This window comes from Mesoplodon bidens (genome assembly GCF_964165515.1).
Source record: "Mesoplodon bidens genome assembly, contig: HAP1_SCAFFOLD_367, whole genome shotgun sequence".
NCBI lineage: Eukaryota > Metazoa > Chordata > Mammalia > Artiodactyla > Ziphiidae > Mesoplodon > Mesoplodon bidens.
The window spans coordinates 438,103-465,667 of record NW_027671720.1 but is presented as its reverse complement, the minus strand read 5'-3'; the positions used below and the strand labels follow the sequence as shown (position 1 = coordinate 465,667).

General features: G+C 37.8%; 1 protein-coding gene across 1 annotated transcript; it reads right to left on the bottom strand.

The window, feature by feature from the left end:
* Nucleotides 1–27,565, bottom strand: LOC308611118 (UDP-N-acetylglucosamine--peptide N-acetylglucosaminyltransferase 110 kDa subunit-like; the record flags this gene model as incomplete). The annotated part of the gene is made up of 2 exons (XM_081260026.1): nt 27,529–27,565; nt 1–3,150 (listed from the first exon to the last, which is right to left on the bottom strand). The coding sequence occupies exon 2, from the start codon at nt 3,139–3,141 to the stop codon at nt 1–3; it is 3,141 nt and encodes a 1,046-aa protein (XP_081116152.1). The 5' UTR covers nt 3,142–3,150; nt 27,529–27,565.

The following is a 27,565-nucleotide window of genomic DNA, read 5'->3' as shown; positions in this document are numbered from 1 at the left end:
TTAGGCCGACTCAGTGACTTCAACCGGCTTAATCATGTGATCAGGTTTGTTGCCGGCTGCATAATGCTCCCACATCTGTAGGTAGAGCCGCTCTAGTTCCATTGTATATTGTTTGGTGTTGAACAGAGGGCTAGATGTTCTCTGCTTCCAGACTTTGCCACGAATTTTCTTCAGGTATTCGAGATCAGTTCCCAGTTTCACAGCTATCTCTTCATATTCTTGCCGATTTTTAGCAATCAGCTCAAGACAGCCTAAACAAGTGAGCTGGGAACCTGCAACTCGGGAAGCAAGAGTCTCTCCTGGCATAGTCACCATGGGGGTCCCTGCCCAAAGGACATCCATCCCTGTGGTGTGGCCATTACAGAGTGGAGTGTCCAAGCAGACATCAGCCAGCTGGCCTCTCCGAACATGTTCCTCTTTAGGAGCAACAGGGGAAAAAATGATACGGTTTGGGGGAAGGCCCATATTTTGTGCGTACTGTTGAATATTAGCTTCTCCTGCTGCTGGAAAACGCAACAGCCACAGTACACTATTGGGAACACGCTTCAGAATATTTGCCCACATCTGCAAAGTAGATGGGTCAATTTTGTATAACTGATTAAAGTTACAGTACACAATGGCATCTTCCGGTAACCCGTACTGAGAACGTGTGGTTACAATAATGGTACGGGGAACCTCCTCTCCAGTGGCAGCCTTATTGTTGATCAGGGTAGTTGCCAGGCCATTGCTAATACTGAATCCATTCATTGTAATCTGAATTTGTCCTCTGTTAATCATTTCAATAACTGCTTCTGCAACAGTATTCATAGGAATGACAGGCATATTAAGAGCTGTATTACTGCTGTCTGCGTTGTCTTCTCCATCAGGACATTTCATCTTGACTATTTGCACATCTGATAGACTATCAAGAAATGCTTGGAGGTCGATGCCATTCAGCACAATCCGATTGTCATAAATGTGCCCATTGGACTTAAAATCGATGACGGCTTTTTTCTTCAGGTGAGGGAACATATTAGCATGATCACCAATAAAGAACGTATGGGGCATATAAGCCAGTTTCTCAGAATACTGCTCAGCAACTTCAGCAGGTGACGTTTCCTGATCAGTGATGATATAATCCATGAAAAGCACGCCACTAGTCCCAGGGTACCCCAGCCACATTGCCTGAATAGGAGCTGGCCTGAGAGCAAAGAGTTCATTTCGAGCACCCCTGGTATAACCATTCATATTTACAAGGATGTGTATACCATCTTGATGGATGCGATCAGCTGCTTTCCCATTGCATGGAATCTGAGAAAGATCAGTGAAATGATTGGCTTCTGCCATCACCTTCACTCGGAAGTTTGTGCCATCATGTGGGCTCAGGGCATAACAGAATATCTCAAATTTATCAGGACTGTGCATGCCTGGAATAGACTGCATAAGGTGAGAAGTAGGATGGTTCCCAAAGTCAGAACTCACGTATCCTACACGCAGTCGACCATCACTGAGCTTCAAGTCTGTTATATGTTCATACGGTGGTTTATGAAGGGCACTTATATTAGCCAAGCAGAGGTTCCCATGCCTCTCAGCAATAGCCTTCCTGAAGCCATGAGGAAGAGGATAGAGCATACTATGATGAGGCTGCACAGAAGGCAACCTATTCTTCTCCAACTGGTCAGCCACAATGCTGACCAACTTCTTCATTCGCTCATCATAGTCTGTCCAATCACAGACAACCTGCAGGCAATGAGCCAAATTACAATAAGCGTCAGGAAAATCAGGTTGAAGCTTCAGAACAGTGCGATAAGAAGCAATTGCTTCTGGAATATTCCCTGAATCCTGGTGAATGGAAGCCAGATTGCTGTGGGCATCCGCAAATGCAGGGTTGATCTGCACGGCACGAGTATAACACTCTAAGGCTCCCTGAACATCCTGCATCTCCCATAGAGTGTTTCCCATATTACAGTACGCATCAGCAAAGGTAGGACTGATTCGAATAGCCTCCTTATAATGCATCAGAGCTTCGTGCAGTTTTCCCTGCTGCTTCAATACACTTGCTAAATTTGAATGGGCATCAGCAAAGTCTGGGCAGAGCTCTAATGCTTTACGATACAAGTGAACCGCGTCTTCACTGTTTCCCTGTTCTCCTTTGATATTGGCTAGGTTATTCAGAGAGTCTGCATGGCGGGGACACAGCCGGAGAGCTGTACGATAACAATCTTCTGCTTCAGCAACACTGCCCTTCTCTTTGAGAGCGTTGGCTAAGTTGCAGTAAGCATCAGGGAAATGTGGTTGCAATTCAATAGCTCGCCTGTAGGTGTCTATTGCCAGATCCATCAGGCCTTGCTCATAGTATACACAAGCCAGGTTGCCATGTACCACTGCATGATTTGGACTCAAGCTTAGGGCACGAAGGTAAGCTGCCACAGCTCTGTCAAAAATCCGTGCCTCATTGAAGACATTTCCTAAATTGATATAAGCATCCAGAAAATTGGGGTCAAGGGTGACAGCCTTTTCAAAGTGATGAATTGCAAGCCAAATCTCCCCTTGTGCATTGAAAACACAGCCAAGATTACTCCAAGCTACTGCAAAGTTCGGTTGCATCTCAATTGCTTTCAAATAACATGCCTTGGCTTCTTCTAAGCCACCCAGGGCTTTGAGCAGGTTCCCCAGGTCACTGCGAACACAGTACAAAGAAGGATTGTACTGAAGAGCAGAGACGTAAGCTTGTACTGCTCCTTCCATGTCGCCTGCTGCTACCAAAGCGGCTGCCAGGTTAATATAACCATCGATGAAATCTGGTTTGAGACGCAATGCATGCCGGTAATGCTCAGTTGCTTCCTGCAACTGCCCTCTTTCCTTGTACACATTCCCCAAATTCGAATAGGCTTCTGCCAGAAGAGGGTTCTGTTTAATTGCCAGAGTACTAAAGTGGGCAGATCTGTCCAGCCTTCGACACTGGAAGTGTATAGATGAAAGTAATAAAAGTACACCAGTATTGCCTGGCTCTTGTCTCCAGAGCTGCATGCAGTGTCTCTCAGCTGTCTCAAAATCTCCTGCCTGATATTCTCGATGTGCCAGCTCAGCTAACCCTTGGAAGGAAAGCATACGTTTCGTTGGTTCTGTGCTGTCGGCCATGTTGCCCATGGAAGACGCCATCTGGAGCTTCTGGAGAGAGTGAAAAAAGGGAGTAATTGAGTCCCGCTGCCGCCACTACTGGCAAGAATGTTTCTAGTGGTAGCAAACACGAGCGCAGCAGCCGTACCACTGCTTTGGCACGCTTAAGCAGCGGCAACAGTTACAGGCACCGAACCTTAGGAACTATGGTTGGCCATCTACCTCTCATGCTCTTGAAATCTTAATTCTTAACCCTGCCCTCTTCCCCCATTTTTCTCCTAATCAGGGAATAAAAATTACCTATCCATTTGCCTTAGAAGAAATCAAAAGTCAGTAGGCCAAACACTTTTCAAAATATTGTTTTCTGTCCAGTTGGAAATGAAATACATGATTGACTTTTCTTCATCATTCATATAGTCAACGTGGAGAACATTAGGGCCGTGAATTTCAATACAGTAAGATGAGAAACTTTTAAATTGGCCTTCCCAAACCACTAATAAGTAACCGATGTTGTATAGAATGCTAAAATCTTAGAGACTGAGTTTGATATTTTAAAAGTTCTGCAAACATGAGCTAATTTCTCCTCATCAAATTTCTCATGCCTCAAACCTGAGTATCACTTTTTAAAAGATAAATTTATTTTTATTTATTTATTTATTTTTATCTTGGCTGCGTTGGGTCTTCAGTGCTGCGTGCAGGCTTTCTCTAGTTGCGGCGAGCGGGGGCTACTCTTTGTTGCGGTGTCCGGGCTTCTCATCACAGTAGCTTCTATTGTTGTTCCACAACTCTATGGGTTCCTTTTTAGGTCCTACGAAGAACCCTAGAAATTAGTTCATGTAATTATAGGTTTTTGGAAAATTGTCAAAAGTGAGATATTTTAATTTCCATCAGGTAAGTCCAGCGTCTATTTCTTTGTCAATTTTCCTTCTATCATATTCTGCTATGTTGGATCATATTGGATTGGTCACAGGCTTTCTTGAAATCTGGCTAAGGAGATGTTTTAAGTGAGGCTATTATGTGATTTTCAGACACCACCATATGTAACTGACTATATAATATCCCATTACAGGAATAACTTCCAGTACTCTTACTGACTACTCTACTGACTTAACTAGCACAAGACACAGAAGCGTAAGGACAAAAACCACCTTACAATATAGCCATGTCTTGCACTTCACAGCTCTCAAAGCATGTGCGTTTGAAGAAGAAAAAAAGAACTGAAAAGTATAAAACCAGAAGTTATTCTGTGGAAAATTATTTCAATCATCAGGCATGTGAAGGATAAGTCAAAGATTCAGTTTTCTTCAATGCTTAGTCAAAACGGAAATTTCCTTCTGTCAAGAATATACCCCAGGGCTTCCCTGGTGGTGCAGTGGTTGAGAGTCTGCCTGCCGATGCAGGGGACACGGGTTCGTGCCCCAGTCCGGGAAGATCCCATATGCCACGTAGCAGCTAGGCCCGTGAGCCATGGCCACTGAGCCTGCATGTCCGGAGCCTGTGCCCCACAACGGGGAGAGGCCACAACAGTGAGAGGCCAGCATACCGCAAAAAAAAAAATAACCAATATACTCCAGGGGCTTCCCTGATGGCACAGTGGTTAGGAAGTCACCTGCCAATGCAGGGGACACGGGTTCGAGCCCTGGTCCGGGAAGATCCCACATGCCGCGGAACAACTAAGACCGTGTGCCACGACTATGGAGCCTTCGCTCTAGAGCCCGTGAGCCACAACTACTGAGCCTGCGAGCCACAACTACTGAAGCTTGTGTGCCTAGAGCCTGTGCTTTGCAACAAGAGAAGCCACCACAATAAGAAGCCTGCACACCGCAACAAAGAGTATCCCCCAGTCGCTGCAACTAGAGAAAGCCTGCGCACAGCAACGAAGACACAACACAGTCAAAAATAAATAAAGAAATAAAAGAATATACCCCATCAATAATGTGTGTAATGGAATGGTGTGAATGAGTATTTTATCAGAATTCCTGTAATGCACAAACCTATAGCAGTACTGAAATCAGTAATGCATTTATAATAGTAAATATTTATGAGGAAGTAATCCATAGAGGTTTTCTCAAAGTTAACAATGAACATTAATGCGACATTATCAATAATAAATTGTGATGCTGAAATAAACTTTTCTAAACTATTAATAACTAAAAGCAAACTCTAATCAACCATGTGAAAAGAAATCTATGTCTATAAACTACAAAGTTTATTTCTTACAATTTTATTTCTAAAACAGGAGGCAGTTAAAGAATATATAGCTACAAGAGTGGGGAAAAAGTTTTATAGAGACACATCTGGCAGTAGTTAATTTTCAAATGTCATTTTTCTAGATTTTGTGACACCTATAGTATTGATATTTCAAAGCATTTAACAAATTGTAATTTGAAGATTTGCTACTTCCAGGTAGAGTAAAATATTTTGAAGCAAAACAACATTTCCACTGAGAAAAATTTTAAAAGCCAAATAAAATAGTCAGCATTCAATCAAAAAGTTCTAGACATACCAAGAGATAGAATCATATGACTAAAATTCTAAGAAAAGAACAGATAATACACAAATATTTATATAAGATATTGTGTATATTTATCAGGAAAAGTCTTTATCAAGAAAAGACTTTTAAATCATCAAAATTAATATTACATTTTATTTATTTGTATATTTTATTTATATATAGATATTTAGATATTTATATAAAGAACTTAAAGTTAAAGCTCTAGTTAAGGCAGTGACAAAAGCAGTAGCAGTGGCAGTGAAAAGAAATGGTTATATTCAAGGATATTTTGTCAGTAAAAGTCCAAGATCAAATGTCTGACTGCATACATGGGATGGATAGACGGTGTGGGAAAAATCAAAGTTAACTATAGAGGTTCTAGTGAAGATGGGGTTGCCATCCCCCAACCCAAGGGGTTGCTATCATCCCCAAGGTCTAGGAGACTCAAAAGGAAGGTCATGGTCGAGGAAAAGTTAATTGCTGGGAAAATAAGACTCCCAGTCTCTCCAGCTCCTTACACTAGTTTTTTTTTAAACATCTTCATTGGAGTATAATTGCTTTACAATGGTGTGTTAGTTTCCACTTTCTAACAAAGTAAATCAGTTATACATATACATATGTCCCCATATCTCTTCCCTCTTGCAACTCCCTCCCTCCCACCCGCCCTATGTCACCCCTCTAGGTGGTCACAAAGCACAGAGCTGATCTTCCTGGGCTATGCGGCTGCTTCCCACTAGCTATCTATTCCTTATACCAGTTTTGTTTTTCTGCTCATATACGTAGCAGCATTTCATTCAAGGGGAAAGTCATTGATCTGACTGGTCAAATTAAACACCATAGTTCAAGGCACATTTACAGTGGTTAGTTCCTCCACAATTTAGAAAGTAACGTTCACAATTTCCCTCTTCCTACACTGTGGAACACATTGGCCATTCCTCCAAAGTTTCCACTCCATAGAGTGGACCAGAGATGACATTAGCCCAGAACTGAGAGCTTGGCATGAGATGGTGTCAACCCCACCTAGAGCTCTGGCATAAGTTATGACCCAACCCAGCTCTACAGAGAGTTCTGCATGGAATCTTGTCTCAGCCATAATAATGTGATTCTGTTTTTCATTTGGTTTGCTTCTTTGCTTAACTTTCCCTGGCCACTCTGACAAACAAAATTTCAGGCAATCCTGGGCCACTCACTAACTTTATTCCATCTAATGTTATCCAGATTCCCAAGAAAATTACTAACTATAAAGGGGGAAATTTGGAACATGGTGAGTTTTAGGTGCCTGAAATATACAGGTAACTGAATCCAGTTAAGTAGCAAATTATTTGGATCTCAAATATGCCAGTAGAAGAGCAGACTAAGCTCAATTTAATGTACTCTTACTGGAGACACATGTAAATTCTGGGTCAGTTTTGAAAATGTTAAAAGCACATAGCTGAGATTAAAAGAAAGAAAGGAGCACCTGCATGTTTCAGAAAGTAACAGAGAAATTAAATCCAGAGAAATAAGAGCAGACTGATGTGTATGCGTTCTGTTCCTTAGTAGAGGCCTTATGTACATAGGGGCTGGAGCTAGAAATCTAACATTACCTTGAGGCCAGGAATTTAGACTCAGGATGGAACAATATGGAGAAGTTAGTACAGATATCCTACAGAACTTTCATGAGGAACTGCTTAGTCCATTAAGAGGGCCAAGGGAGGTGGTGAGGAAGATTGATATCTCTTGAAAACCTTCAGGTACAGAAAACATCAGCACCTCTGAAAAGTAGGCCTGTCCTTCCCAGAGTTGTGATGGCCAGGTTGTCACTAACCTGTAAGGCCCTGTATGAATCAGAAACTGCAAGGAGAGGAATTCAAAGAAAACCAGATGCAGGATGGGTGTGGCAATAAATCCTAGGACCCTATCAGAAACAAAATTAAAACCACTCTAGAGGGAAATTTTAACAAACCAGGGCAGAGAGTATCCTAACCAGAATAAAATAATAATTCTGAGGAAGTTCCTTTACTTATTTAAGTAAGATTCAATGCATTTCCATGGCCAGGCCCTTTAGAAGAATTCTAAAACATATACAAACAATTCATTTACATCTTATATATCCCACCATCCAGAGCAAAATTCACTTAAGAACTGTACTGGTGGAAATTGGGCAGCACTATGGAGAAAATAAAATGTGTTTACCATCAAAAAACATGAAGGTAAGAAAGATAATGTCTAATTTTTTAATTATCCTGTGGTTTCTTGAAATCTTTTGGAAACCCAAACTAGAGAAACCTAGGAGGAAATGAAGATTTAAATGTTTAGAGATTTATCAACTCATCTATAAAAGCTTTATTAATCTCTTCTTTTAATAACATTCCTGAGAGGTATAAATGTGTCCAGTGATAGGGTTGAATAAGCCTGAGAGAATTTCAATTGTTTACTATTCTTGGTCAGCTCTTAAGACCTTTCAGGAGCATCTTGATTTTCATGGCCTCATCCAACAAAAGCAGGATATTTTACAGAAAGTCCTGGGCCACTTTTCGGCTTGCTTTTGTGTTTATGCTTTTGGTTTTTTCACATCGGGCGGTACATTAGGCTACCTATTGCATACTCCCTCATTCATGCATGCATTCACTCAAACAATATTGACTGAGTTGAGACATTTAATTAACACTCAATAAATGATGTTTAGATGAATGAATGCGCTTTCTATCAAAGTAAGTGTAAGTACTGAGAAAAATTACAGAATGTATGATCCCAGCCCCACAAAAGCTTATAACTGTGTTGAGGATATAACATATGCTGATGAAATAACTAATATATCATATTGGACAGTGTCTAAGTTCAAAAATGAGTTTTTATAAATAATCAGAGCCTAAGGAGCACAAAGAAGGGACAGTTCATTATGGCTTGAATCTATCAATAAATGTACATTTCAGATGAGATTTGAGATTGACCTCAAAGAAGAGGACTTAGATATATGAACAGAGAACAAAAAAGGCATGGTGATAGCATGTGCATAGATAGTGTGGCCAATATTTATGTTCTTCATTAAAGATAGTCAGAGATAACCCAAATGTAACTGTTTCCATGGGTCCATTCTCAGTATCCAAACAAAACGGCAAATCCTATCTTAGTAAAACTAATGAAAAACACAGTCTTTAACAAAGAGATTGTGAAGGAAACGGGGAGAGAAAGGCTTGCATCCCACACCACACAACAAAACTTATTGAATTATTTGTTTAATTGTCTCCCTCTGAAAATTTCCTCTCCCTCTCTCGGTACGTGTCTCTTCTCCCACATCTGGCCACACTCTACCAGCCATCTTTCCAGATCTTTCCAGAACTCTCCATCCTAGTTTCATTAGGCCACAATTTAAACATCTCACAGGTCTCCAGGATGCATCCCCATCACTTATTCCACAAAGACAAACAAAGGACACTTCTCAGGATCACGTTTCTTTGAAGGAAGAGGTCATGAGGAGTGATTATAAATAATATAAGGTGGAGAGCAGTGACTTAAAATACCATTTTTCACCTTAGAATGTGAATACAGGGAACTTTGGGAAACTAGAAAATCTAGAAAGGATTCACTGATAATTATTTATGTTCAATGAATAAAATAAAATGTAATAATATGGCTGAACTCTGACAGATTCACTTTTTCAAAAGTTGCTTTCACACACTTTCACTATTGGGATGTTTGATAAACACACCTTTCCTTCTTTACTTTCTTCTTTCTTTGCAGATACTGGCACCAAACTTTCAAACAATAACAACCTTCCCATAAGTCCCTTGCCAGGCAAGATTAAGGTATAACAATCCAAACAAAGTTTTGAAGAAGATAACTGCTTGAAAGCACAGGAAAAGAGCTGGGTTTCTCTTATTCAACAGTCACATAATGAGTAATGTGCAAATTGGTTTAAAAAGTCTCTCTGCATGAGGGGCTAAGGTTAAGATTAGAACTTCTGAGGCCAGAAGAGCAAAATGACTACAACAATCCACATATTTTCAAGAGCTGCCCTTTGGATGTGAGGCATTGATTTTTCCCACTATTTTTTCAGCAACCCAACTGGTGTCTTTATTAAACGACATAAGAGAATACAGTGTGGCCAAGAAGGCTTAGATTTCCTTAGCCCCAAGTCAGATATTCTCCAGTGACTGTCCACTCAAATGAAAAAGAGAGATTTACAAGAGGAAACTGGATACAACTGAGTGTACTTTAATTTTACCTGAATTATTTGTTTTGTTTTCAATTCTCCGCTGAAGTGCCTACATTAATATATCTTTAAGAGCATTTCCTTAAGTTGAAGTATTCATTCAGTATATTCATTTACTATAATTTAGAAAAGCCAAATGATTTAGACAAATTCATTTCTATATTGCCACAACAGTGTATTGTGAACTAAATGACACCTGGCAGTTCTTTACTCAGATACTAACTCAATTAGAAGGCAGAACAAGGATACCTACCCATTCAGGGAAGGATAGGTCACTTAGCCTCTGTAGCTCTCTTAGGTCTCTTATCATCACAGTAACAAATTGAAGACTAAAAACCATATGATTATCTCAATAGATGAAAAAAAAGCTTTTGAAAAAAATTCAATATCCATTCATGGTAAAAACTCTCCAGAAAGTGGGCATAGAGGGAACACATACCTCAACATAATAAAGGCCATATACGACAAGCTCATAGCTAACATACTCAATGGTGAAAAGCTGAAAGCATTTCCCCTAAGATCAGGAACAAGACAAGGATGCCCACTCTCACCACTTTTATTGAAGGTACTTTTGGAAGTCCTAGCCACAGCAATCAGACAAGAAAAGTCAATAAATAAAAGGACTCCAAAATGGAAAGGAAAAAGTAAAACTGTCACTGTTTGCAGATGGCATGATCCATAGAAAATCTGAAAGACACCATCCAAAAATTATTAGAGCTCAAAAATGAACTTGGTAAATTTGCAGGATACAGAATTTATATCTAGAAATCTACTGTATTTCTATACACTAACAGTGAACTATCAGAAAGAGAAATTAAGGAAACAATCCCATTTACAATCGCGTAAAAAAGAATAAAATACAGAAGAATAAATCTGCCTAAGGAGGTAAAAGACCTGTACCCAGGGAACTATATGACACTGATACAAGAAATTAAAGATGACACAAACAGCTGGAAAGATATACCATGGTCACAGATTGGAAGAATTAATATTGTTAAAGTGACCATCATACCCAAGGAAATCGACGGATTCAATGCAGTCTGTATCAACATAGCAAGGGCATTTTCCACAGACCTAGAACAAATAATTTTAAAGTTTGTATGGAAACACAAAAGGTCCTGAATAGCTAAAACAGTCTTGAGAAAGAAGAACACAACTGGAGGAATCATGCTCCCTGGCTTCAGACTATGCTACAAACCTACAGTAATCAAAACAGCATGGTACTGGCACAAAAACATCGATCACTGGAACAGAATAGAGAGCCCAGAAAGAAACCCATGCACTTATGGTCAATGAATCTATGACAAAGGAGGCAAGAATATGCAGTGGAGAAATGTCTGGGCTTCATTAGGGATGGTTTCATCAATTAATTTGTTTTCTTAAATGGACCATACTTTTCCATGTCTTTGTATACCTTGTGATTTTTTTGGTTGAAAATTTGTCTTTCAAATATTATAATGTGGTATCTATGGAAATCAGATTCTCCCACTTTCCCAGGGTTTCCTGGGCTTTTGATTGTTGGAGGCTGTAGTAGTCTGTTTGTTTAGGGACCTTTCCAAACTATTTTTGCAATGACTGTTTTCCTTATCGTATGTATGCACCGAAGTCTCTGTTCCTTTAGTTCATGTTTAGCTAATGTTTTGACAGAGATTTCCTTGAATTCCTGCACCTAAAACAAACAAAAATAAATACACACAAGCACATCCACATGCACACCCAAAACCACACACCTCTGCCCATTGTGCAGATTGCTGGATCACTCCTTCAACATTTAGCTGACCTGCATTGAGTTCAGGGCTCAGCCCATGGTAAAAGCTTAGAGACTCCTCTGGTGTTTTCAGAACATGCATCTTATCTCGAGTATGCATGTGGCTTTCCTAATTTCTCTGGACACATGTGTACTTTTTGTAGGTTCTAATTTCCCAAAGAATCTCCCCCAACTTTGGCTCCTGCATCTTCTGTGGTCTACTGTATTTCAATGCACAGTCTTCTGCCCCAGCCATCTGTGCTTTGTTAGTTCAACTTGCACTTTTTTGAGCATTGACCGCTGCTTTTCCAGACTGTGTTCCAAGTTAGCTAAGACAGAGATAAGCATCTTGTGTCAGTCCTTCAGGTAGCTCCCAGACAGGTTAGAACAGATACACATAATAATCTGAGAGTACAGTCTCTTCTGCTCCCTCCTGAAGCAGGATTGAGGGTCCCATTCTAGGAATGGTCTGCTGTTACTTTAAGACTATCACTGCATTAAGACTCCACCACTTTAAGACCATCACTACACTAACAGTGGATGGGGCAAGGGCAAGTAAAAATGCCACAAAGCTTTCCTGCCATTTTCAAATTGCCTCTTCCCTGGTTCACTATGTGTTTGGTTGCTATAAATCTTTGGCTGATTTCAGGACTAAGAGAAACTCAAAGAACCCCACAGCAAAAACCAGTATAATCAAACTCTCAGAAGCCAAATGACACAGAAAGAATCTTTTCTCCCAAAGGAGAAAGAAAAAAGAAATTTGTTACAAAGCAGGGATCCTCAAAAAGATTAGAGCTAATTTCCTCTATGAAACCACGGAAGCAAGAGGCCAGCCATATTTAAAGTGCTGAAAGAAAAAAAATTGTCCACCAAGAATTCTATATTTGGCCAAACTGGTTTCAAAACGTAGGGAGAAATTAACGCATTCCCAGATGAACAAAGGCTGAGGGCATTTATTTTACAACTTCCTACCACTGCCCTATGAGAAATGCTAAATTGAACCTTCAGGTTGAAATGAAAGGACACTAGACAGCATCTCGAAGCTGTAGAAAGAAATAGAAATCTCCAGTAAAGATAAATACATGGGCAAGTACTAAAGCCAGTATTGTGTTATTGGCTTGTAGCTCTACTTTTTATTTCTTACATGATTGAAAAAACAAATGTATAAAATAATCATAAATCCATGTTATTGGGCTCACAAAGTAAAAAGGTGTAATTTGTGACAATAATAATGTAAAGAGGAGGAACAGAACTGTAGAGGAACAGAGTTTCTGTGTGCTACTGAAGTTGGTTTCAATTGAAATTATATTGTTTTAACTTTAGAATGGTAAATGTCATCTTCTTGATAACCACAAAGAAAATATCAATAGACCATATGCAAAAAGAAATGAAAAGGGAATCAAGAGTTCACCACAAGAAAATCGGCTAAGCACAGAAGTCAGTAATGGAGTAAATGAGGGGCAAAAAATGCATAAGACATACAGAAAACAAGCAGGAAATAGACAGAATTAAGTTCTTCCTCATCAGTAATTTTTGAAAAAGTAAGTGGATTAAGCTCTCCAATGAAAAGATAAACATTGGCAGAATGGACTTTAAAAACAACCATAATCCAAGTATATGCTGTCCGCAAAAATCTCACTTGATTTCAAAAGACACAAGTTGCTTGAAAGTTAAAGCATAGAATAAAATATCCCATGCAAATAGTAACAAAAAAGAAGGAAAGAGAGACAGAAAAAGAAAGGAAGGAAGGAAGGAAGGAAGATAGATCTGGGATGGCTATGTTACTATCACACAAAATAAACTTTAAATCAAAAACTATCACAAGAGGAAAAGGAGGCCACTATATGTTGATAACAAGTTCAATCTATCAAGAACATAGAACAACTATAAACATATATGTACCAAACAACCCCCAAATATGTGAAGCAAACATTGACAGAATTGAAGGAAGAAATAGATAGTTCTAAAATAATAGTTGGAGATCAATACCTTGCTTTCAATAATGGAAAACACATCTAGACAGAAGATCAGTAGAGAGGTAGGGGGACTGAATAACACATTTAACCAACTAAACCTAACAGCTGTATATAGATCACTCCACTCAACAACAGCAGAATACACCTTTTTCTCAAGTACACATGGAACACTCTCCGGGAAAGACCATATGTTAGGCCACAATACAAGTACCAATACATTTTTAAGAAATTGAAATCATACAAAGTATCTTCTTTAGCCACAGTGAAAGGAAGGTAGAAATCAATAACAGAACCATTGATAGCCATTTCCCATCATGCCTGCCACACATGATATAAAGCAATGAAGGGAAAAACATAATTTACCACTTAGAAAAGTGGGAAGGAGGACATACCATTGACACAGAGTGTGTGCTGTTTCCCATTGTCAGGGATAGAAATAAATTAGCATCGTTTATTCATTAGTGTGTTAATTTCTTGGTCAATCATTGGGCAGCCAGTGTTTCTGCCTGATGGGAAGATTTCCTATACTCAGTGTTGAGTGGAGCCAACCTTGAAAGGGACATTTTAAAGGATTATACTGTGATGGGCTTCGCAGTACCCTTCCTCCTATGCCAGTATTTAGGCTGGGGTATTTCCATGGAGTGTGTACAATCGTAGGCCCCAGTTCACCACAATTTAGTTTGACTCATTCTGTTAATACATTCCCTCAGTACTTTGTCTTTTGTATCCTTTTGCATTTACTTCATTCTTTATTATCACTGCGAAACAACTTTGTTTCCTGTTCAGATGCCAAAAAGTGGATATCAATACCTCCTGAGTTTTACACATCACAGATCAGTTTTGGATACCAGGGACAGAGACAACAGCTATTTCCAATGACTTTGAGACATACTTTGAACATGTGATTAACATGTTGAGTGTTGAAATGTGTGTCGAGCTCATTACACGTGCTCTAAAAGGTTTCAAACTGCAAATATTTAAAAATCTCTATCTTTGAATCGTTTTCCTGTGCTGTCCCTTTGTGTCAGACTGTTAATATGCAGTCTGGCACCTTCAAATAATGTGGCTTTGTAACCAATTATTTACATGTTGTTTTATCCACAGAGAATCTTTTTTTTAAATAAATTTATTTATTATTTATTTTTGGCCGTGTTGGGTCTTTGTTGTGGCACACAGGCTGTCTCTAGTTGGGGCGAGTGGGGGCTACTCTTCGTTGTGGTGTGCGGGCTCCTCATTGCTGTGGCTTCTCTTGTTGTGGAGCACGGGCTAGGCGCTGGGACTTCAGTAGTTGTGGCACACGGGCTTATTTGCTCTGCGGCAGGTGGGATCTTCCCTGACCAGGGCTCAAACCCATGTTCCCTGCACTGGCAGGTGGATTCCCAACCACTGTGCCACCAGGGAAGTCCCCGCACAGAGAATCTTAAGGTCAAAACATACAACTCGATTAACTACACTTCCTCCTGTTCACATTTCCCTCATCTTTTCTTCATCTTCTGTCTATGTTTCCTTGACCCTGTTTATATTAAGTGCTTTTGCCATTATATTTGATTGTTTGTATTCCGGTGAGTTACCACAATGCTTTATGAGACACGCTAGGATATAAATGCATTTAAGTAATATATATATATATATATATATATATATATATATATATATACACACACACACACATATATATGTAGTTTGCTTGAGTGCAGTGTTTTTTGTTTTCTGTACTGAATTCATTAGCATGGGTTGGTATAATATTTAGCATAGGTCGATATGTAATTTGTAAACTAATAAAGTCTTAAAAGTGAGGAAATAAGTCTTTCAAATTTAATTATTTATTTTAAAGAGCAGAATAGCATACATAAACAGGTGCCTAATGAAAACTTGTATTCTAATTTGGAACTCTCATGAACACCTATTCTTTTGTTCTTCTAATGGTATGATCGTAGGCCATTTGATTATTTTTATTTTTATGGCTTTAACTTTAGAATAATGAAATATTTGTAAATTTAAAAAAGTATTTTTCTTTATTTGATGGGGGTGGGATACTGGAGAAATGAAAGGTCAAACACCTATTGAGGAATCCATACTTGTCTATATAGTGTGTACTTTTATTTCAATAACTGATTTAAAATTCCTAAAAGGATGCTATAATAAGTTATTATGCCATTTTACAGACTGAATTAAGTGAATTTCAGGGAGGTATGAAACTTGCCTAAGGCTATCCAGCTGCCAAGTGGTAGAAGTGAGAATTAAATCCAGGTATACCTATCGCCAAAGTTTCTGCTCATCTCTTTACGTCATCCACTTTGAATAGCCAATGCTTTTCTGCTTACAAATATGACTGAGGTTTCCAGACAGTCAACATTGCTTTTTAATCAGATAGAAAAATTACTGTTGCTTCTCTAAAGACATATTCCTTTTCCATTAAGTGACTTTAGTTGTTCAGATAATACTTCCAGACAGTAGTCATCATACAGTTGGAGACTAAGAACAGAACTCAGGGATGTGTCTAGCACTCAGTAAAGACCAACTGGGCTCACTGATGGTACTTACGGTCATTTCCTCTAGACTAAAATAATCTTATTAATAAGAGCCTAATAATTCACAGTACTGCCCTTGCCTGATTGTTTGTTCTTCTCCCTCTATCACTCTCTCTTTCCCCCTATGATTATTATTTTTGACAATTTTTGGTGAATTAAATTCAGGGATTAGTATTCAGGAGCGCTAGTCACAAAAGCAGAGAATCTTAGCTCACACCAAAGGAAGAAAATAGAGAAAAAGTATAAATTATATGAATACACACATATCACACATGTACCAACTATATGTTGCACTCCTCCAAAATCTATTTCGTATCTGCACATTTATTGTATATTAGCAGTAAGACAAGAAATGAGCATAATGCTCTGTTTACAAGATACAGAAAACAGACCCAAATATGGAAATTACTAGCAATGAGAATGGGGAAGAAAGACTACAACAAGGAATGTAGATGATATTTTTGTTTCTTAGCTATGATGCCAAATATTGAACTTTCAACTTGAGACAAGGAGGCCATAAAAAGTTGTATTAGTTTCCTAGAGCTGCCATGACAAAGTACCAGAGACTGAGGAGGTTAAACAACAGAAATTTACTCACTCACGGGTGTAGAGGCTAGAAATCTGAGATAAGGTGTCAACAGGATTGATTTCTTCTGAGGTATCTCTTCTTGGTTTGTAGATGCCATGTTTTCCTTTGGTCTTCACATGGTCTTCTCTCTGTGCATGTCTGTGTCCTAATATTTTCTTTTTATAAGGACACCAGTCATATTGAATTAGAGCCCACCCATTTGACCTCATTTGAACTCAGTTACCTATTTAAGGGCCTTATCTCCAAATACAGTTAGATTACGAGGTATTGGGGGTTAAGACTTCCACATATTAACTTGAGCAGGACACAGTTCAGGTGATAATAGAAGATAAGAGTAATTTAAGCAAGTAAGTAACTATTGTTTACAGTGAGTTGCTTAAGGATATGTATTTACTCAAGAAAAACAAGAAGAAATTACATAACACTCTGTGTTATACAAAGATATTAAATTAATCATCATAACATCCTGTGAGATGGGCATTAAATTAGACTAAGCAAGAGTAAGCAACTTATCCAGAATTGTATAGTTGGTACTTTCCAGAATTTAAACCAGGTATTTTCCCAGTTCCATTCTACGTTATATATTCATTTCATTATTTGAAATGAATTTTGAGTCTTCATTTTGCTTAGTTCCTGAAGTTATATGGGGATAGAATGGAGTTGGATATTTTCAGTGACATTCACATATGGGGAAGGAAATTGAGTCCAGAAGCTTCAGCAGTGTTTCCATGGAGAATGCTAACAACAGAACCAGAAACACCGTTATCCTTTTGGTTCAGTGATCTTTCCTATAGCACTACAAGAATCAATTTTAAGAAGCCCCATGTTTTCCAAACTTTCACCAATGGGCTCTGTAGGGTCCTCTAACAATATCTAAGAGACTAACTAGTTTCACATTCCAAGCCACTTAAGACAAGGAGTTCTGATTGTTCTCTGTGAGGAAATCAAGTGACAATCATAGCTGGTAATTTAGGATAGTTTCTTCAGGGCCCAGGCAAAACCTAATACACAAGTGATAACCATTGTTAAGTGCATCTTTGACAAGGATTCATCAAGTATCAAAGAGGTCTATAAATTGGGAGAAATTATGATCAAAGACAAACATAGACCACAGATATCTAATTAATGCTCAATTATTTATGAGTTTAACTTTGGTTAACCTCATTTTCCTTCTTCTAGACAATTTCCAATTCATCTCCACAAAGAGACCAGAATACTTACCTTCCAAAACAAGATTTATTGTGTTCCTTTAATTCAAAGCATACAGTGACTTCTACATTCACTCCACCAAGTTTTGCTAGGAGAGAAAAGGAGACATTATATTTTATCTTGAATTACATATGCCACCATACTTGACTTAGCTCATCCTACTGGAAGCACTTTGACGGCAGATTCTACAGTCTGGTCTGACATCCTCTACGGAATCAAGCCAAGGAAATCACACATAGTTACAGCTGGAAAAACGTTTGTTCTGGGTTGATACTTTTAGCCTTTACCACCAAGACTTTATCACCAAGATCTATCTTGACAGCCTCTAAACAGGAGACCTTCTTGCCTTCCGTTTTCATATTGACAAGGAAGGTAAAGGGAAGAACTGAGAAGTACCCAAAGTCAGCTAGCAGCCAGCACAGATAAATCATCTGTGGAGATATTGTTTCTTTCAAAAGATATAAACATAAGAGGAAGTCCTAGTGTTTGAAACAATTGTGCATAATAAAATACTCCATGAAAACCTAGAAATCCAGATGCAGATCAGTAACATAGTGGCTAAATAAGCTGTTATGTTCATGCAATGGACAAGTGTACAGACATTAAGAAGAACGAGATACTCTTTTCTATGAGATTCTCTTTTCACTGAACTCATCAGTGCTGCAAAAACAATGTTACATAATACTTTTTCTTTAACATTATATCAGGCATCCTCATCTTGTCCTGCATTTATTGCCAGTGTTACTAAAGTTTATCATTTACCTCTTTCTCTTGTAGACATATAATTTCTTCTTATTTTGGAAGCATTCATCAATCCCTATTTTACTCTTTCTTTTAAATTACAAATGAATATTGAATTTTATAAACTATCTTTTGCGGGATATTTCAAGTGATTGTATAGTATTGCTCTCCTTGGACCTTGTTATATGGTAAATTATATTTTGTTATTTTATATATGCTATTTATTATATGTCGTATTATGTTTACTAATTACATTTATTATATTATAATTACATTATAACTAAGGTAGCATTTTGTTTTAGATAGGCAAAACAACCAGTGGAATAGGAAGCATCTTAAAATTAGATGCAAGAGCATAAGGGAATTGAGTTTAAAATAAAATTCACATTTTGGATCAGTAGCAAAAATTATTCAACAAAAGTGGGAAAATATGGCTATCATTACTAAATTCTAGATACAGCAAGTAGTTAAAAGTTAAAAAATAATGAAACTGTAAAAGTATCAGAAACCTGGGAGACATGAAATAAAGTATTCATGAGGAATACCTTTCTCAGATACAAAGAAAAAAGGATACATTTAATGATATAAGAAATAAAATTTGCCTCATGGCAAAATGCACTACAAAGGTCAGAAAACAAGCAAAAGAAATTGGGAAATATATTAAGAAATGGATATGCTTTCTTTACAACTTTTGAGGAAGCACATGTTTCTTTTTCCTTTAACCTGTTATGGGGGTATTAATCTATAATGTAAGTGCATGGTTCCTTTCCTTTAACCTGTAATGTGAGACTTAATCTATATGGTAAGTGCATGGTTCCTTTCCTTTCATCTGTAATGTGAGTGTCAACATGGGGCACTGTTTCCAAGCACAGACTTTGGATGTTCCTGTACTGGTCCCATCACTGACCATCCACAAAAACTTACAAATGTTGCTTCACTTTCCTGGGGGTTAGAGTCTTAGCTAAGAAATGGAAGCAAAATAGAACTTTCCCGCAGGGATGATAGAAAGTTTAAAGGAGTAAATATGTAAGTGACTTAGCACAGTGCCTAGTACAAGAGAGATCAATATAAGTACTTATCATTTTTTAAAGAGACAGATGAAAGAAATAAAATGTGGTGTTTTCAATCTATTGATATATATCCTTGACATTAAACTACCTTTTCATTCATTGGATTACCTAACTTGCTCATGCTTTTTCTTACTCTAGTGAACTTGGGTAGCTAATATCATAGTTTAAAATTTTTGCTTTTATATTTACAAGTAAATTTGACCTGTAAATTTCTTTTTCCTTACAGTCCTAATCTAGTTTCAGTATTAGGATTTTATAGACTTCATAAGATGAATAAAGGAGAATTCTTCCTTCGCTATCTCTAGAAGTTTTTCTTTGTTCATATTGATGTTATCTGTTTAATAGAAGTTCCATAGAATTCACCTCCCAAATGATCTGGCTGGGTCTGGTATTTTCTTGGTGAAAGATTGTAAACTATTGACATAATTCCTTTACTGGTGAAAGAACTCCAGCTATAAATTTCCTCTTGTGTCAGTTTTGGTAAACTTTAGGAGCTAGGAAATTGTCCACTTTACAGAAATGTTCAAATTTACTGGCATTTCATATATTCTCTGCTCTAACATTGTCCTGATTCTTTCTGTATATTATTTACTTATGTTTTTGTTTTGCTTAATCAAAGTGTGTTTTTTAAATCTTTTCAAAGAATATTCTTTTGACTTACTAAATCACCTCAATTTTATACTTTTTTCTGTTTTATTAAGTTCTGCTCATATATTTATTATCTATTTTTCTATGTTCTCAGGGTTTATTGTTTTACTCTTCTGATGTCAATTAAAACACTTGGTTATTAATTTTAAGAAATCTTTTTAGTTATAAATAGTTGAACTTTTTGAAGATTCCAGATTAGTTGTAAGTATCTAAGGGTCAGCTCGTCCACACTGTTGCTAGCCTAAGGCTTAGTTCACCCTACCGCAATGTATATATTGACATGTTTTCCCCTCGACTTTCTGTGTTTTGCTACTTCTCACTTTTCTTTGGAGAGAAGCCCTTTGACATAACCTTAACTTATTTTACAGCCAATAAGTCTTTAAAGTAATGTGTATTTTTTAAAGCTAAATCTACTTATATAATTAGGCAGAAAATCTGACCTGCCATATTTTTAAAAACAGCATAAATTCACACTTCTCCATGATTAATCTGCTGTATTACACAACCTTCGAGTTTTTAGCTTTATCAATGACATGTACTTGAAAAATGTTTTAAAGATCCTACCCAGTCTTTTAAAACATCCTTGTTCCTTGTTTCAGTTCTAGTTTTATGTGTATTTTCTGCCTTGCACCTGATTATTCCAACATCTGATGGATGGCCTTGGGAATATAATTCTGGAATTGATTGTTTTTTGCTGATTCTCTCCACTTCTAGCTGATTTCTTCATTATTGTGTAAATTTAGATCATGAGCTCATGTTTAGCTAAACTTTATCTGTGGGAATGCTATAGGCCTGTGTTGAAGGTCTACCACTCCAGAAAGGGTTTAGTTTTGTGTTTGGAATACCACCGATTTGGGAGCATTTTAAGTTAATTTCTTAGCTTCTGTTTGCAAGACCGCACATAAATTTGCAACCCAAACACTGGGAACACAGATCTGGGGTTCAGAATTCTCAAGATTTCCTACCTGTTTCCTACCCAGAGCAGAGGCCAAGAGAATTTGTTCTTAGTCTCCCTTTGCCAACAGATATTTTTTTCTCCTGGCACACCCTTTCATTGAAGGTGAAACTAGGGATAGATAGGTTTAGTTCTAACTTCCCATCTAGTAGGGATGGAGTCTTACCTCCTGCCTCTCACGTGGTTATGGCCATTTATAAACCAGTCTCTATGTCAGGTGTGTCACTAAACTATGGCCTGTATTACAAATCCAGACACAAGCCTATTGCTATGGCCTGTGAGCTATGAATAATTTTCACATTTTAACTGGTAACATTTTAAATGGTTACCTAAGTACCTAAATAATATCCTCAATTTTGCTCTTTGGTCTACAAAGCCTAAAATATTTGCCACTTGGCTCCATAAAAACAGGATTTCCAGCTTCTGTTCTAAGCTATCAAGATCTTCAACCCACTCCTAATATAGCTATAACTCTCACACATGTACCACCCTTCTTTCATGGGTCCTGGAAATTTCTACTGCATACTTCAAAAATCAACCACGCACTTAAAAATAAGTTGTGTACATTTAACCTAGCATACCTAACCCTTTTCCTTCAGGAGAGTTTTTCAAGTCATCTTGCCCACCGTATTCTTTAGAGCTTCATTAATAATGGCAAAAAATTAAAACAACTTAACATTCAACAAATGGGAATTGTTCATAACAATTATAGAAGCACATACAGTAGAAAACTATAAACTCTTATTGAAACAGTGAGACATAACTAGTTTTATTCTTAGAGAACTATGTTTATTTAGGTCCCTTTTGTTTAAATAAGTATATTTCTGTGTATGTATGTATATAGTCAGGTATTTATATACACATACATTATTTGTATGATATAGTTATATAAACGTATGAAATACATACCTATACACATACCTTTGATTTATATTTGTATACATACACAGGAATATAATTATATATATTATATAGTTATATACATTGAACTGAAAACTGGTAGTATACATATATATCGTGTATCAATGTGTGTCGTCTATGTGCATGTGTAGAAAAGCAGGTTGAGAGATATGGAAGCATGAGTTAGACAGGGCTCACGATTATAAAAGTAGTTATGTGTAGGTAGTGAGCTTAAGGCCCATTTGATTGAAAATATTGCATATTTTTACATCAATTGTTAGGATGAACAGATTCCTATGTAAATAAAATTATAAATAGCAATACATACTTGTATGTGTAATGTATAATTAAAATATATATAGTTTTATAGATGTATTATATTTATATTACATAATATAATTGTCTTATACTAATACATTACGTATTGTGTTATATAGAATATATTAACTCTAGTGTATTATATCAGATAATAATAACTATATATTTATAATATATATAAATATATATTTATAATTTATATATTATGATATAATTGTTTTATAATCAATATTACAGGATATATCTTATTAATATTATGAACATATTAACCATATAAATACATTTCATTACCCATATATTTTGTATATAATATACGCTAGGCAAAAATATATATTAATATAATACATAATTGTTATACATTAATATAAATATTAGCATATTAAATTTATATATCAATATAATATTTAATATCGGTATATTTATATTATATTTAATATATACATAGCTAATGCTCTTTAAAGCCATCTGCTACAAGTAGAATAAGACCAGGAGTATGGCCAAAGCAAATTCTAAAAATATTAGATTACTTCTATTCATTTATATGTCATTTTCCTGGAATCTGCATCTGGCTGTTAGAGAGGACACACAGCAAAATCACCACAAAGTGCCCAGGAGGACATAGGATCCTTTATTTATCGGAGCCTCAAAGGAAACACAGTGCTATCCAGTCCCCCATCAAAGAGCCAAGAGCAAACCTTGAAGCACCCAGTAAAAGCCCATTCAAACAAAAAAGCTTTCCCACTTAAACTGGAAAAAGTTAAGTTCCCAAGAGACCCCCTACACCAACCACCGAAGCTCATTTGGCAGTAAAAACAAAAATGTTCACCGAACAACAAGAAACCCAAAACAATAGTTGTTTTAGCACAAACAAAAACAAAGCAGCTAATTAGTGTCTCTCCTGTTTGAAAGAAGGGGGTGGGAAGTGGGCAGAAGACCTGATAGGAAAGATAAAAAGAAAAGGAAAAGGAAAATAAGTTTCCAGTTTGACACTCAAGCTGTCTTCTGCATCCATTTTGTCAAGACCACCAAGTCAATGTGGAGGCTTTTTCCTCTTTCCCTTTTCTTTTCATGAGACTGGTCACAACCAGCACTGCAGATTCCATCGAATTAAGGAACGCTGTTGCCTACATGTGTGAATGAGCTGTGAGTAAAGTACTGAAGTAGAGGACACCTGAAGTGAAATGTCTTCATGAATGTCCATGTGGCTGAGCAGGAAGTTAACCTTTCACAGATGTGCTAAAGAAGAAGAGTTGGCTTTTATTTTATTTACTTTTCCCTGCACTGTGTTGAATGACTATCATCTACAAGTTCAGGCTACTTTTTGCTGAGGATTAATGCACTGGGAGAGCTGAGAGAAAACTGAACAGTAGAGCTGTCTTTTTCTTGACCAGTTCACCTTACTTTCCCAAACTCTAAGTCTTTCCCTAATTCTTTCTCCTTTTTATTGTAGTAAAATGAACAGAACACAAAATTCACCATTTTGATCATTTTACAATTCACTGTACCATTCAGTGGAATTTAGTACTGTCCCAATGTTGTGCAACTATCACCGCTGTCCAGCTGAAAAACATTTTCATCACCCCAAGAGGAAACCTACACCCATTTTAAGGATCCATTCCCTATTTCCCTCTGTTCCAAACCCCTGGCAACCACTAATGTATAATATTTGCCGTGTGTATGGATCTGCCACTGCTGGACATTTCGCATAAATGGAACCATATCATATGTAGCCTTTCCTGCCTGATGAGAAGTTGTGCAGTGGTAGGAAAAACTAAAATGCGATGTACTGTATGATGTATGTTTTACTGAAGTGGCTTGGTCAGATTATAATGATTTATGATAAAATCATGTAAAGCAAGCATCACAATTCTCCAGGAATGTTCTGAAGAATGCTAATGTTAATTATGAATATGTGAATCCCAAATCTTTCATTTGTAGTGACCCTATCTCATTAATTCTTCTCCCAACACTGCTATAACTAGAGTTGAGTTCTAAAATGTACCTTCCTCTTTTCCCATAGAAATTGTCCCACAATTTCAAAAAGTTCTCAAAGGTGAAAAAGTGCACACGACGTTTATCACGTTTGCAAATGCCAAGGGAAATGCTAAGCTAACACTGTCCAAAATGCAATATTCTTCTGTGAGAGCACCCAACTTTAAACAAATACACATATTCTAAATACAGCTTAGATCTGTGACATGTTTTGGCCACTGAAGTATGAGCAGACATGATGGCCTTAAATGAGCAGAAGAGGCCTTAAATGGGCTTGTGCGGTTGGGCTCACCTCTTATGTTTCAGTGAACTTTTAGAGAAGACAGGGCCTGGGAGCTGCAGCCTCACAGTTGGGCTCCAGACGAAGAGGTGTGTGACAGACCTCAAACTGACCCAAAACACGGAGCAAAACTAGCCATCTAGAGGTCTAAAAGAGAGCCACTGCAGCTAGCCCATAGGTCCAAGAGAAATAAATTCTTGTTTATGTAACTGACTTTGGTGTGATTTGTTCCAAAGCATTATCACAGCAAGAGCTGACTAACACAACATCCTCCAAATCATTGTTATGTAAATGGATGCCACCATGCCTACATGTAAGGCAACTGTGTACTCAAATTGTGAGAATTCTTGAACTCTTGGTGCCTCTCCAACACAATGTACATGGCTAAATTTCCACAAATAAGTTCACTAATATACCACAAAGATCTCCCTAAACTTTTATTAAATGTAATGCAAAGTTCTTTCTTTTCATTTTCTGCTTCTCCATAGTTAAAATGCTGTTTATCAATGTAAAACGGTTCTTGCCGTTTGGCTTCTGTGGTTAGAGTCTTTTGAACTCTTTGGCTTTTCAGCTCCTACGCTGTAAGGTTTGAATCAGCAAATGCCCCAAGGAGAAAAGCTGCACCAAGTGTCAAGCTTGCGTCTGTGTTTCCCTTCTCTCCACAACTTGGCCCACATGTCTTGGTGTCTCTCTAACACTCAGACGCCAGCGAACAGAAGTCTTCCTACTCGATCCAGCTTGTCTAAAATTCCTTTAGACTTCGCCTGATCTTATGTTATTATTCAACTATCATCTCAATTACCCCAGGAAGAAAATTTACAATTTTTAGAGAAAACGGAACCCTGGTACACTGTTGGTCGGAATGTAAACTGGTGCAGCCACTGTGGACAACAGTATGGAGGGTCCTCAAAAACTAAAAATAGAACTACCATATGACCTCGCAACTCCACTCCTGGGTATAAATCCAAAAAGAACAAAAACACGTGTTTTCAAAGACATGTATTTGAAAAGATACATGCACCCCAATGTTCGGAGCATCAGTATTTACAATTACCAAGATATGGAAGCAACCTAAGTGTCATCAACTGATGAATGGATAAAGAAGATGCGGTACATAAAACCAATGGCATACTACTCAGCCTTAAAAAAGAAAGAAATGTTGCCATTTGCGGCAACATAGATGGACTTGGAGGACATTGTGGTAAGTGAAATAAGTCAAACAAAAACAAACACTGTAGGATATCACCTATATATGGAATCTAAAAAATACAGCAATCTACCGAATATAACAAAAAGAAGGGGAGACACAGATATAGAGAACAAACTAATGGTTGCCAGTGCGGAGGGGGAGGAGGGGGCAATACGGGGTGGGGAAGTCAGAGATGTAAACTACTGGGTGTACGATAGGCTCAAAGATGTATTGTACAACACAGGGAATATAGCCAATATTTTGTAATAACAGTAAATGTAAAGTGACCTTTAGAAAGTATATAAAAAATTTTTAAAACAGAAATCATACTGAAAATTGGAAACAATTTAAATGTCCATCAACAGGAAAATGCACATATAAATTATTGTACTTCCCTACATGGGAATCCTACATAGTGAGGGAAGTACATGAACTAGACAGATCTTTATGTGTCAGCATGGATGAACCTAGCAAAGATAACACTAAGAAAAGCAAGTAAGAAGAGAAAGCATAGTAGAATACTATATGAGGTTGAAGAATACTTAAAAATGTAGCCTAAATAGAAAGACATCCATGCAGTGATGGAGACCAAGTTCAGAAGAGTGGTTACCCAGGGTCAGCTGGGGAGTGGCTGTGTTTGGGAAAGTGGTCACAGCAGGCTCTTCAAGAGGAATGGTAATGTTTCACTTCACACGCTGGCTGGAGGACGGAGGAGTGTCTGCGATATTATAATGTGAGCATGCTGCATGTGAAAGCCATTTCTGACCACATCTAGGGGATCTGATACGCGGGAGCTGGTAGTGGGTGGAGGCATCCAGAAGGTGGTGGTAGAAGAGGAACGTTGTATGCATAACGCCTAAGGCCTGACCAGAGAACGACCACTGTTCTAGTAACTGGACACAAATCCAACTTCTACGACCAATGTTACAAGACAAACTGAGGCATATTGAAAATAAGACTTTACGTGAGCAAAAATAGATTCAATTCAGGCACCACCAAAGCGGAAATGGTGAGGAGCACTCCAGCCACAGGAGCTGCAGAGATGTTTATTTTAAAAGGGCAGAAGCAAAGCAAGGAAATGACTGACTTGCTATAACTTTAAAGCCTAGCTGGTGGTTTGTGACTCGTTGTCCTCAGCAGTGTTCGCCACCCTGAGGCATTGACAGGCTTAGATTTTTGTTGGTTTACACAGGCGGCCGCATCACTAGAGCCACCGCAGGCTAACGGCCTCCTTGCAGGGTTAATTTACTAACACCAGTTGTCTGAGTCCTTACTCTTACTCAGTCACTTCACTTCCTACGCCTCAGTTTCTCTTCTGGAAAGTGGATATTCAGTAGTAAATTCTCTGTGGAGTTGTCAGTACCAAACAAAGTGATTATTAGTAACCACGATCATGTCCTGAATGCATGGAACACGTCACCATTTGCCAACTACCGTGTCAAGTTAGCAGAAACTACAGAAATTAAGAGCTCTCCGCATAAATTCACACACCCGTGCACCAGGTAAAGGACCACAGACAGACGTTCACTCAGCCTTTCGTGTGTCCCTCACGGAGTGCAGGCTCTCTCCTGGGTGGGGGGAGCACAGACACTTACGGGAGTTTACTTTTAAAATGCGTTGATACAACCAGGT